The sequence below is a fragment of the Leishmania panamensis genome (genome assembly GCF_000755165.1).
Source record: "Leishmania panamensis strain MHOM/PA/94/PSC-1 chromosome 35 sequence".
NCBI classification, from domain to species: domain Eukaryota; phylum Euglenozoa; class Kinetoplastea; order Trypanosomatida; family Trypanosomatidae; genus Leishmania; species Leishmania panamensis.
The window spans coordinates 2,313,342-2,325,185 of NC_025882.1; the positions used below are offsets into that span (position 1 = coordinate 2,313,342).

Here is an 11,844-nt window from a genome sequence, read left to right on the forward strand (position 1 = left end):
GGCGCCTGGCTTAGTGAGGCCTGCGTTCGACAGAACCATGTGAGCGTCAAGACAGGACGGGACGGTCGCCGAGACAGCGTCCACTGGGTGTGTCGTCGCATTCACGAGTATGCAAATGATGCGCAGTTCTTCGCTGTCTTCCCTCGCTTCGACTTAAACAAAATAAAGTAGGGGGGCGCAGTGCAAAGCGCGCTCAACGCACGTATAACCGAGAAGAGCGCAAAGCGAGGGTTGGGCCAAAGTATGGAAGTTAGAGAGAAATCACAGGCAGAGACGTAGAGGACAGAGAGAGAGAGAGTCTGTGTGTGTGTGTGTGTGTGTGAGCGCCAGGGGAAGGGGGCCCACGTGAGCGCGGGCCTAGTGCACTGGATGGACATTCACGTACACGGGCGCAGCCACTAGAGTGACGACTTGATTCATGCACTCCTTAGTGCTCCCTTCTTTTTGTTTGTTTTGTTTCTCTGTGACCCAAGCTGATGAAAGCACTCCTCTGTTTGCACTGCGCCCGTCTCCCTCGATACGTCGCACCTGCACCTCACACAAAAGACTAAAGGCGCTCGGGCACCGCAGCCCGCCAAGCGTTGTTGCGCTGTTGTCCTTCCGTTTTATCAAAACCACAGTGGAACGTCGAAAAGGACAACAAGAGGAGAAATAGGAAGGAGGGCAGAGCGAGTATGAGGCAGTCAATAGACAAGGCAAGGAGCTCCCTCCGCCCTTCTTTCCTGCTCTGCTCACCTCTCTGCTCTTGATGAGTCGTCGACATTGCCGGCGCAGGAAAGGACGCTTCACTTGGTTTCAGCGGCTAGCTGAGAGGAACTGGTGTGAGAAGGCGGCAGAAACCACCGCAGCACCGCCTCTTCGGAGGACACCGGCACGAAGGACTCACCGCCCTGCATCACAATAGACACAGATGTCGCCGCAGCACACTTGAGAACATCGTAACCGAACTTCTCTACGTTTGCCGTGAAGAGCATCACATCCGACGCGGCGGCAGCGCGGTCATCCTCGGCGGAGCTCGGGATCTGCACGGTTGACTCGCGCAGCATAACACTCAGTGATCCAAGCAGTGGCACCATCACGCCATCCATGTCCCCAGGTGGCAGCAACGGCCGCAGCACACGCATTAGCCGTGCCACCTCGCGGAGCATCGACATGACCCACTCGTTACCGCTCGCTGACCAGCAGCCCCTCTGCATCGAGGCCTGACCCAGGCCATTTACTTTGCGGTACACAAGAGACCCCACCTTCGAAAAGAACTCGTTGCGGTGTGCCCGGCAGTTGCGCACGACACGATTCCAGTCGTTTTTGACGAACATCTTTGCCCTATCAGGCGTTGGGTTGGCAGAAGACGAGTCTGACGGCGTTGGTGCGGTTGAAACGCCTCCCACAAGCCCCAGTGCGTTCGCCACCGCCAGCACGTCACGCGGCGCGTGGCCACGCAGCGAGGCATCAAGGAGATCACCTTGCATAGCAGCCGTCAAGTGCGCCAACAGAGCAGGGATAAAGTCAATTAGAAACGCGACGCACTGCGAAGCAATGCACAAGTGCTGCGTCGTGATGGTGGGAAGAATACCCTTTTCCACTGCTCGTGCACCAAGTACCATGGCGGTCGTCTGGCCCTCGTACTCGTCAAGCAGCTCACTCATGCGCGACGCCACGTCGAAGGCGAGAAAGGGAAAGAGGGCAATATATTCATGGTATTTGTGCAGCAGATCCATCAAAACAAGAAGTGAGCTTGGCACGAGACGACCTTCCAGTTCGTCAGTCTCGGCAACCGGCGCCACTTCGGTCGGGACGCAAGCGGCTTTACTGTTGGCGACAACGGCAGCACCGGTATTGCCGCGCACCCGCACGTAAAGCTTCGTGGCGCCGGTGCTGAGCAAATCATCCGTGCCGACTGTATCCGCAGCACGAGGCGGGCTCCCTGAGTGGCGCTGTTGACTACAGCCGCCGTCGCTGTCTCCAGATATGAATAGTGCTCTCAGCGAGCGCAACCGAAACGTCTGTAACGCCGTCGCATCCATGGTGCACATGTCCTCTACTTGCTGCTGTATCGACTCGTCGACTGCTTCCTTGGCGACCCACGTCTCCCCTTCTGTTACCATGGTCACATTCTCTCTGTGGACACTGTGTTGGTAGCGGAAGAAGCGCTTGACGATCCGCTGAACAGTAGTGCCAATCACTTTTGTCGGACGGTAGACCGCAAACCCAGTTGGCTCCCAGTCAGCTGCAGAGGATGGCGAGTTGGGGCCGCTCGCTGTCAACGACACCAGAAAGCCTGTTGGAGTACCACATTCGTTGCCGCCCTCGTGTAGCAGTGATACCAGTCGGTCAGCCACGTCGCTTGTCATGCGCATCGGAAACTGCACACTAATGCGCACCAACTGCACCAACTCAGCCGTCGACGCCAGCTGTGACCCGTTGGTGTATACCCCCAGCAACGAGGCGATGAGCGACTCAGCCTCACCGCACACACGCCCAAGCAGTTCCCGCGTCGCCGTCTCAATGAGGATGTGGCGATTCTCGTACATGGCGAGCGCCGCCCGCAGCTCGCCCGTGAGGAAAAAGCCCCAGTTCTGCGACACGCGCGTCACAAAGTCTACGAGCGCGTCCACAAACTGCTGCAGCACCTGCTTATATCCCTGAAAGCGGAGGTACTTCGCAAATCCGCTCAGCTGCTCGCGTGCGGCTGGCACGGCGAGAGCAACCCTATTGCCGGCAATGGTGAGCAGCTCATTCGCCTTGGCATCATCCAAGGTCCCAGTGTTCATGAAGAGACTGACAAGCGTCTCTTGCGCCATGACCAGAAGCAGTTCAACAATCCGAACTTGGTACAGGTGGTTTGCCCCGTTCAGCACACCGAGCCGCGTGACACTCTCACAGACGGCCGTCAGCCGCTCGCTTGCCTCACTTTCGTTGAGGTTGCTCACTAGCACACCGCAGTACTCTTCGAGCACAACTTTTTCTAAGGTCTTGCGTGCTTTCCTCACACGCCCCGGGACCTCCGCGAGGCACTTCAGCTGCGACAAGGACTTCCACGTGATGCCCTGCTCCGCATCCTTGGTGCCGCGCAGCACTGTCTCTAGATCAACCAGTGCGGATGAGATGGTCAGCACCTCACCAAAGTCGCGCTCGGGTAGCGCAGCCCAGTTCTCCACGTCCCCTAATCGTCGCAGCACTTGCTGCGCCGTCGTGGCGATGGCGTTTAACTGCAGAAAGTTCTGGCGCCGTCGGTAAAGATTGCCAATGCGGAAGAACTCGGCAATGAAGTGCTCACCAGCGCGCATGCCGCCTTCACGAGCTACTCGCACATTAGCCAAGACGGTGCGAGCGTCGCTGCTGAGAGAGCTGAACTGGCGAGAAGTGACGAAGAAGTCCTCGGAGCGGTACTTGACGTGGTGCAGCAAGCACTTCTCCACAGCCGACTCCCACGCACGCAGCTCCTTATTGCGACTCTCCAGATACTCATAGTCAGCCGCAAACGTGCCGCCATCCACAATCTGAGTCGGTGTAGCCGCTGCCGCAGGTGGCGACGTTGACGGAGCAGCAGGTAGCGACTCCCCCACGGCGTTCGACAACATGTCCAGTTCAGATGCTGTGTCGTACGAGACGGCAAAAAACTGCGTTGGAACACTCGTGGGCCACGGACTGCGGTCCGTCGTCGCGGCACCGCCACGGTGTTCGGAGTCCCCTTGAAGGTTAGTTGTGCCGTCCTCCCGCCACTCCCTCGCATCGTTCGCGATCCCCTCGCGTCGATTGGCCTGGTAGGCCTTGGAGGTAAGGTTCACGTAGCCGCTGAAGTCTTGACTGGGTGGGTACTCAGCGAGCAAGGCGGCAGAGGACTCGGGCCCCGTCTGTAGAGCCAAATAGGACCGAAGCATGTCATCCAGCTCGCCAACATGGCCATTGAAGTCGAAGGCAGCGTACAGCTTGCCCCCTAACCAGGTGGTCCAGTCCACATTCGTGGTCGACTCACCTGGGTCGTTCAGGATTGAGATGAAGCTCTGTCCCACTGAGTGCTGTAGCTGGGTGAAGTGCTGCTGGGAGACGGGGTCGAGGGCGGCGAAGGGGGACCAGTCGTCGCCATAGGGCGACACGACGCCTTTCCGTTCGTTCTCCTGGTGCTCGATCTCATCAGCGGCGCAGTCTTCTTGAAGCTGCGTGAAAAGCGCTTCCGGCACGCGCAGCTTCTGCGCTGGAGACGAGCCCGAGACCTCGCAGAGCCAGTTGCGTAGCTGGATTCGTAGCATCGAAGAGGACACACCATTTCTTATTGACTCCTCCACGACCAGCGAGGGAAGTCCCAGTGCGTGGGCGATGCGGACATGGCTAAGTCCGTGGTGGACAACCAAGTGAGCGCAGATGCTAGCAGCGGTGTCGTTACCGGGGCTGACAGTGGTGTTGAGAGGTAGACTGGTTCCGGTAGAAAAGAGCTGCGTCGATGAGGTGAGCTCATGGCTTTGCTCTCGATATGACGTCATGCTGCGCTTCTCTCGCCTCGCTACCTTCTTCACCACCGACCGTATTGTGCAAGCGCGGTGCCACTTTCAGCTTTTCTTTTTTGTGTGCTACCTCAGTGCTCTTGTCACCTTCAAAACTAAGTCCAGCAAACGAAGTGCGAGTGTCTCCACAGTTTGATAGTGATGGTACTTGTATTCCTTCTGATAGTTGGTGAGAGGGTGATAAAAGAGGGAAACAAATGGCGTCCTCTCAGTACAAAGTGAAATGCGGGAAGCGTGTGTGTGTGTGTGTGTGTGTCTGCCCCTCCAGGGTTTCACGTTGGTTTCGGGTGCCCTCAGGAGTTGCAGGTACTGCTTTCAGCTGCGGCGGTGGCGGCCGAGGTGGTTCACCCGACAACCATTCACACTGCACTGCGCGCAGCCGTACACAGAAAAGTGGCGGTTGAAGAAGAAAAGAAGTATTCAAGTGGCGAATTAGAGGCAAGAGGAAACGACGGAGCGCAGTATGCGAGCGAACCAACTGAGACGAGACTCGCAGCACTCCTCTTCAAGGGCTTCTATACACCTTCACACTCGTACGCACTGCCATGTCATGACCGTGGGGGAAGGGGAAACGTCGGAGGCAGCGTGCAGCAGCTCCACATGTAGATAGGTCTTTTGACTTCGGGGAACGAGGGAGGCGCCAAGCAACAGAGTGCGGATGCAACGCGGATGGCATGACTGTGGCACGCGCTGAGCCGCTTTACGCCCCTATGGCAGACACCGAAAAGAAAACCATCACTATGCTGAGGTAGGAAGGCACCCCCCCCCCCAGATACAGGCACGGCGACTCCAGCGAGACGCGTCACCATAGCCCGTATGGGCGGAGTGGTGGTGGTATGCCTTGCTGCAGTGGGGGGAGGGGGGGTGCCTTTCTAGCGTCCCTATCAAACCAGGTCACTTCCCACGCGCCATAAGAAAAGGAAGGAAATCCTGCGTGATTGTTGGGTGGTCGTACGTGCGAGCATGGTGGGCTCATAGACAAGGTCCTCGGGCACGCGGTGTGAGTCTCTACACGCCTGGACGACTCAGGGTGTTGTCGTCGGCGACACAGCGGAGAAGCCCCATGCAAGGGTATGGATTTCGAAGCTGCATATTGTCCCGAGCTACTCTCGCTTCTGCATCGCCACGGGTGAGGTGCCTACGTGGAAGGTGGCAAAGGCACCGCCACTCGAGGAGGGAGCAGGAAAAACTTTGGCGGTGATGGTGAAGGTCGCGCTGCTTGCGGAGACGCTGGTATCGCCACTTGTGGCGGAAAAGGGACAAAAGGTGACGCCGGAGTCGCCATCGTGATCGCCGCGGCAGCGGGCAGCGCGGGTAGCTCAACGTCGGCTACACCAGGTTGTGTTGTCAGTGCCTCTGTGGGCGGTACCGTGGGGCTTTGGTCGCTCGGCGGGGTGGCGGACTCAGCGTCCCCCGCCTCCAACTTTGCTTCGCCCCTGCCCTCAGGGTTAAAAGACAATGGCGTGTGCTCTTCCTGCGGGAGTGACTTCGAGATTGGGCTGAGGTTGGCAAAGTTTGCGCGAGACAACGCAGTTGCCGCGGTGGGGGAGAAGGCATCCCGATCAGCACCAGCTGCAAGATCAACTTGCATAGTCTCACTGGGTACTGGAGCCTTCGCCACTGACACATCTTCACTTGATGCCATGCCACAAGCGCTACCGATGGGACCAGCGTAGGGAAGCTCACGTGCAAGTGACACTTCTCGCTCACGCGTCTCAGCAGCGACACGCTCGGCAGAGATGCTGGATGCCATGTCGTCGACATCGCCCTGGTAGGATATCCCCGTAAAGCTGCCACCACTGCCTAGATCTGACGCCCTCTCCTCGCCTCGCCGCTCGGCATTTGCAATACCTGCGGTCGGTGCTGCACCAGTGGCCCTTTCGTCGTGGTCCTCATCCCTCGTGAAGAACACGGATTTGCTCGTTTGCAACGCATCAGTGCGTAACGAAGGGGATGGAGTCTTGCGCAGACCAGCCGCCCCAGCGCCCATAAGAGCACCCCCGCCGCGGCTGATGCTCCCAAGCGCCTCGCTCGGAATGGCGGACGCCGCACCACCGACGTCGCCACCAACAGTCACAGTGGTGCTCAATGATTGTCGAGAGGATACCAAAGTGCTCTGCATGTCTTCCAAGCGGTGACGCTCCGCAAGCGGCCCCACAAAGTCAAAGGAGGCGTTGCCAGAGTACTGGTGGGCGAGATCGAAGCTTGTGTTGTGAATGTTGCTGTGTATGCGGGAAACCATCCCACCGCGGCTCACTTCCGCTCCGCTGCCGTTGAAGTGGTCATCGTTAGCAATGCCCGTCAGCAGAAACGAACTGGCGTGGCGTGGCGGGTATAGGTTGGAGGCAACAACTGGTGTGAGGGCAGCAGGGGGCGGGATCGGCACACCGTACTTGAGGAGGATCGTCGGTGCGTTGGCGCCAGGGGAGCGCAAGAGTGACAGAGGAGATCTGCCCTCATTTCCGGGCAGCGCCACCGTGGACGGTGCCGTCGCATCGGGATCGGGGAGAGGCAGCGTTGACTGCATAATAGACTCGACCAGTACCGGCGCTCCAGAGATAAGGCTGCTGCTGGGCGTTTCTACACGGCCCTCTTCCATTTGCCTCACCGGGACGCCGTGGGGCTCACGTGCGTGGAGGTCTACGGATGGGCTTGCTGCGTCATTGCTGACGTCAGAGGGCGGCGAGCCCAACGAGGACAGGGAGGAAGAGGGTGAGAATGAGCCGCTGCTCGAGCTATTGCTTCCGTTCTTGGTTTCGCTGGTGCTGGGGAGCGTCTGCTGTGTCGTAGTGAAGTCTGTAACCGACTCGGTCGGTTGCAAGCTCATGGGAGGCGAGTGCACCACAACTCGCAAATCGGAGGAGAACAAAGGACCGGTCGAGGAGGTGCGGTTAATGAAAATGGAAACTGGGGATACCATGTCGACCTGTTGCGCGGGGAGGTCAATGACGTAATCCTGGGCGTGGGCGGAGGGCGTGTTCGTTGTGCTGGTGGCGGACCGCTGCTGCTTAGCTGCGCCCTCGGCACCCAAAGTGGGGTGAGGGGAAGAATCTGCAGAGGAGGCGATGGAAGAGTCTGAATCGGGCGTGCTAGGCTTCTCTACCATTTTCTCATCTCTGCCTTCATCTTCGCTGTCGCTGTAGGCTTCCTCGGCGCTCGAGGAGGCCGATGTGACACTCATTTCGTCGGTTGCAGTAACAACGTCGTCGACGTCGCTAGCCAGCTGCTGGCGCGCTAATATGTCGCTCAGATACTCACTCGACGTGGAATCCGCCGAGTCGCCGGTGTGGCTACGCGATGGGTGCGTCGGCGCGGAGGAAAGTGACGTTACCTCGTCGTTGCAATCGCTCGTAAGGGAGTTATTGCTGGCACTGCTGTCTATCGTCTCCGACATGGAGGACAGTGTGGAGTCCCCCGCGTCTCTGTCGGCGTGAGTGGGAGTGTCATCTTGCGCAGCTGTCGGACTCGCGACGACTCCCGCACTGTAGGACGACGCTACACCCTCCAGGGAACTGGCTGTCCGCAGCAAAGGGTCCATCTTCGCATGTTCGGTGCCTGGATGGCGTAGTAACGCCGGGGTAGCTGCCGGTGTCCGCGCTAGTGACGCCTCGCCCAACGGAAGACGGGATTCAGCAGCCGTGGGTGGCTGTCTGTCGTGCGATGTTGGCTGCGGTAACGCGGTTACATTCAGTGAACGGGGCGCGAAGAGGTCGTTACCCCCTGCTCCAGCCTCGGGTCGCCGCACTAACTCGAGCAACCGCTGCGCCAGCTCCTCCTCAAGCTCTCCCGCATGCTCTGCTTGCTGTGCATCGAATGCCTCTCTCTGCACCCCCAGCAGGTGCTCAAGGGTGGTCACTTCCTTCCGAAGTCTCAGTATCGTCTCCTTGTGTTGCGCCTCGCGATCGCGTGACATGGCGTGTTGCTCTGCAGACAGCCTCTGATACTTTTGCTCCACAGATTGAACCATCTGCTGCTGTACCACGTTCATATCGTTGCGCAAGGCTGCCTCGCTTTGCTGACGCTGTCGAAGCAGCTCGACGAGATGGTCACGCTCGTCAATTAATGCGCGCAGCGTGGTGGGTGACGCTTGTGTGTCGAGCAGTTGGTGAAACGCCACCAACTCTCGGTCGCAGTCGAGGAGGCGGGCCTGAGTGGTAGCCAACTGCTGCTGAGCACGAGCGAGTTCCTGCGGGAGCTGCGCCAGAGCCCTCCACTCCGCCTGCATGGCGCTGTAGTGATGCATCATATCCTCCAGTCGTCGCTTTGTTGTGATGAGTTCCACGTCAGTCTTCTCGTACTGCTGTGTCAACAGCTGAAGACGCTCTTGCAAGTTACGAATGGCGTCGTCCTTCTGGCGGAGAACCCCATCATCGATGGAAGGTACCAGAAACGACGACACCGCGCTACTACATGGTATTAGGCGTAATGTGACAGGGTCGTTTATCATCTTTCCATTGTCATGCTGAGGGATGCCTAGGTCAATTCCTGAGCCACCGGCATCAGGCTCCACCTCATTGGCAGACGCCAGTGACGTAGCCACAGCACTCGCCTGTCTCCGATATCGACTAAGCTCTCCGCGCGCCGACTTCAGCTCTTGTAGTAAAGCGTGCACTTTGCTGCGGTGAGAGCTGCGGCGAAACCGTTCTGACTCCGCCCGTAGCTCCTCATTCTGCTTCAATAAGAAGTACGCACGGCGCTGCCAGTACTCCCTCGGACGGAGCTGTTCTACAGAGGTGGCAACTCCCGGCACGTCATCACCCGTCGACTTACAGCCTGCGGTCATTGCGGTTGCTGGGTCAGCAACGCCGGACGCGTCAGCGTCTTCGTCGAGCATGTTGGCTGTGACGCCGTGCAGAGAACGGAGCAGGACATGCGCTCGTTGCAGCTGCTGCTGAAGGTTCTGCGCCTCCCTCTTCTTATCGGTCAGCTCACGCGTCACCGCAAGCCAGGCATCCTCTGTGCGCAGCTGACCGCGATGAAGTTGCTCCGCGCCTGACGTTGTCCTCATCGGTGACGACATGGCACAGCGAGCAGAACACACGCGCGAGCGCAGCTGGTGGGGCAGCGGCGTATGTGCCGAGCACAGGGCAGCTGGAGCGACAGCGGGCGGTGCTTTGCTTGTTAGCCTTTTCGGTCTGCATGGCCCTTGTTCATCCACAGTGGGTCTTAGCGCCGATGATCGTGGAGGCGAGGGTGTGTGAATTTCAAACGTGTCGGATACACGTATACGGCCATCCACGCCACCGTACAGGCACCGGAGTTGACGCGCTGTCCGTCGGTCATTGTCTTTGCGATGGAAACGTGCAACAGCGGTGGTGGCTGGTCTGCGCGGAGCATGGATGGCATGGGGAAGTGAACCAGCACGCGCGCCCCGTGAAACGTAGCTCTCCAAAAGGGAGCATGGCTGTGCAGTCTTCGAAAAAGTGCCATTAGGGGACGAGCTTGACCAACGCTCGGCCGCAGCTGTAGATGATTCATTGTCTATGCCACCGCCGAGGTAGACCCGTTTGAATTCCGTCGAGCTCAGGAAGCGACTGCCGGGTAAAAACTGCATTGCCTCCTCAGCTTCCGTGAGGGGAGAGCGAACATAGATACCTTCCCTGGCCCTTTCTGCCGGGTACAGGTGGTGCGGCGTTGCCATAAATTTGGTGGCAGATGACGTAGCACCTAAAATGGAAAGAGGAAAGTTAAGCAAAAGACAGAGAGGTGAAGCGAAGCTAACTGGCTGAGAGCGCTGCGCTCCTTTGTGGGTGCACAATGTCGGCTATCCCTTCCTCTGGCTCTCTTTCCGATACACAAAAAAGGGAGAGCGCGGAGAGTGTCGATACACAGGGTGTCACATGGGTCTTCAGAGGCGGCAAGGAATACGAGAGGGGTAGGAGAAACGCCCCCTGCCGTTTAGTACCGCGGCGAGGTTTGTCTCGTGTAGAGGGCGAGGCAGCCGTCGAGCTGCCTGTGATTACGATACAAATGTTCACGAAGAGCAAATGTGTGTCGTGCCTGTCTCGGTGGGTGGGAAATAACGACGACTCAAGGACGTGCTCGGAGACAACGGAAAGGGAAAAAAATATTAAACAGGCACGTGCAGGTAACCTTGTCGCGAACTGAATGAAAGGGGATGGAGGGGAAAGTCATACAGAGGTGTCGCGATAATGGTGTCAAGGCGGTGGACAACAGTAAAAGAGTGAACGTGCCCATTGGTGTAGAGGATAGAGATGGGAGAAAGGAGAGTAAGGATGCCAATTTTTTTTAGTGTCTATATCTCGCAAACATGTCGGGTTCGCGTTTCGGAGCGAAATGTCTGAAGGGAGGCACCCAAGACGCAGAGCATGTGAGACTTGAACACACACACACACATAGAAAAGCATGAGATGTAACAACCAGTAGACCGCCAAGGGTAATGTCGGAGAGCTCAGTAGAACGATGCAGTCTGTGAGCACACGTTTGTTTCGAGTGCACGCCAATCCCTGGGTATGACCGCGTAAGCCTTTCGTGCAGTGAACATATTTGATCTGTTTGCCGCTTTTCGTATTGTTTCTTCTTCTTTGTGTGCAACAGGGAGAAGAAGAGGGAACATCGCTTTCCGCTCGACCCACCGCACTGTCACTGCTGCGTCTATCTCCCTGGAATTCAACGCAAGGCCGGCATACAGACACAAGCACGCGCACACGCACAGGTGGCGGGGTGCGGAGGGGAGAACAATTCAGCCATTACTCAAATATGTTTGAGCTCAAAAAAAAAACGAAATGGGTTATAGAAGTGTCAGCGTGTGGAGGATGATGAGTGAGTGAGTGAGTGAAGAGGAGGGGAAATCCGCATTGAAACCGAGGTAAAAGAGAGAGAAAAAGCACTCAAGCGCTAGCACTCCGCACGCGAAGCCAGAGAAACAGTGCTCAAAAAAGGGGGTTGGCAGACTGCACCGCACGCACCTTCAGAGAAACATAAAATAAGGAGCGCGATGTTCATACTATCTCCCAAACTCACACCCACTCACACTCCCCCCGCTCTGCATCTCTCCAACTCGACATCTGCTTGACACTCCGGCCTCACGCCACCGTGCCTTCGCAACGCGAAAACAAAAAAATACACAGAGAGGGATAAGCGAAGGTGAAAAAGAAAAGGGAAAAAGAGGAGGAAAAAGAAAGCAGCAGAGTGACATGAGGAAGATATGCTCCAGCTTGTTCACTCTCTCGCATACCACGTGAGCTAAATCCGACATCCTTAGGCCTGTCAAGGCCCATCCGCATAGTGCGATGCAGCACAAGACACGTGGTGGACCATTGCGCCCACTCAGCCAACTGAGCACGGCCTCTGTCTCAAACGCTACCCACATCCCCGCCTC

At 57.7% G+C, this 11,844-nt stretch overlaps 2 protein-coding genes across 2 annotated transcripts, besides 1 other annotated feature; both read right to left on the minus strand.

Moving 5' to 3' along the window:
• Positions 1–785: 785 nt before the first annotated feature.
• LPMP_356370 (hypothetical protein) lies at positions 786–4,481 on the minus strand (the record flags this gene model as incomplete). Its single annotated transcript, XM_010705264.1, has 1 exon — positions 786–4,481. One exon carries the CDS (start codon positions 4,479–4,481, stop codon positions 786–788), a length of 3,696 nt encoding a protein of 1,231 aa, XP_010703566.1.
• Positions 4,482–5,640: 1,159 nt separating this feature from the next.
• On the minus strand, positions 5,641–10,143 carry LPMP_356380 (flagellum transition zone component, putative; the record flags this gene model as incomplete). Its single annotated transcript, XM_010705265.1, has 1 exon — positions 5,641–10,143. The coding sequence occupies one exon, from the start codon at positions 10,141–10,143 to the stop codon at positions 5,641–5,643; it is 4,503 nt and encodes a 1,500-aa protein (XP_010703567.1).
• A 1,538-nt stretch (positions 10,144–11,681) lies between these two features.
• Positions 11,682–11,844: part of a repeat region that runs on past the window's edge.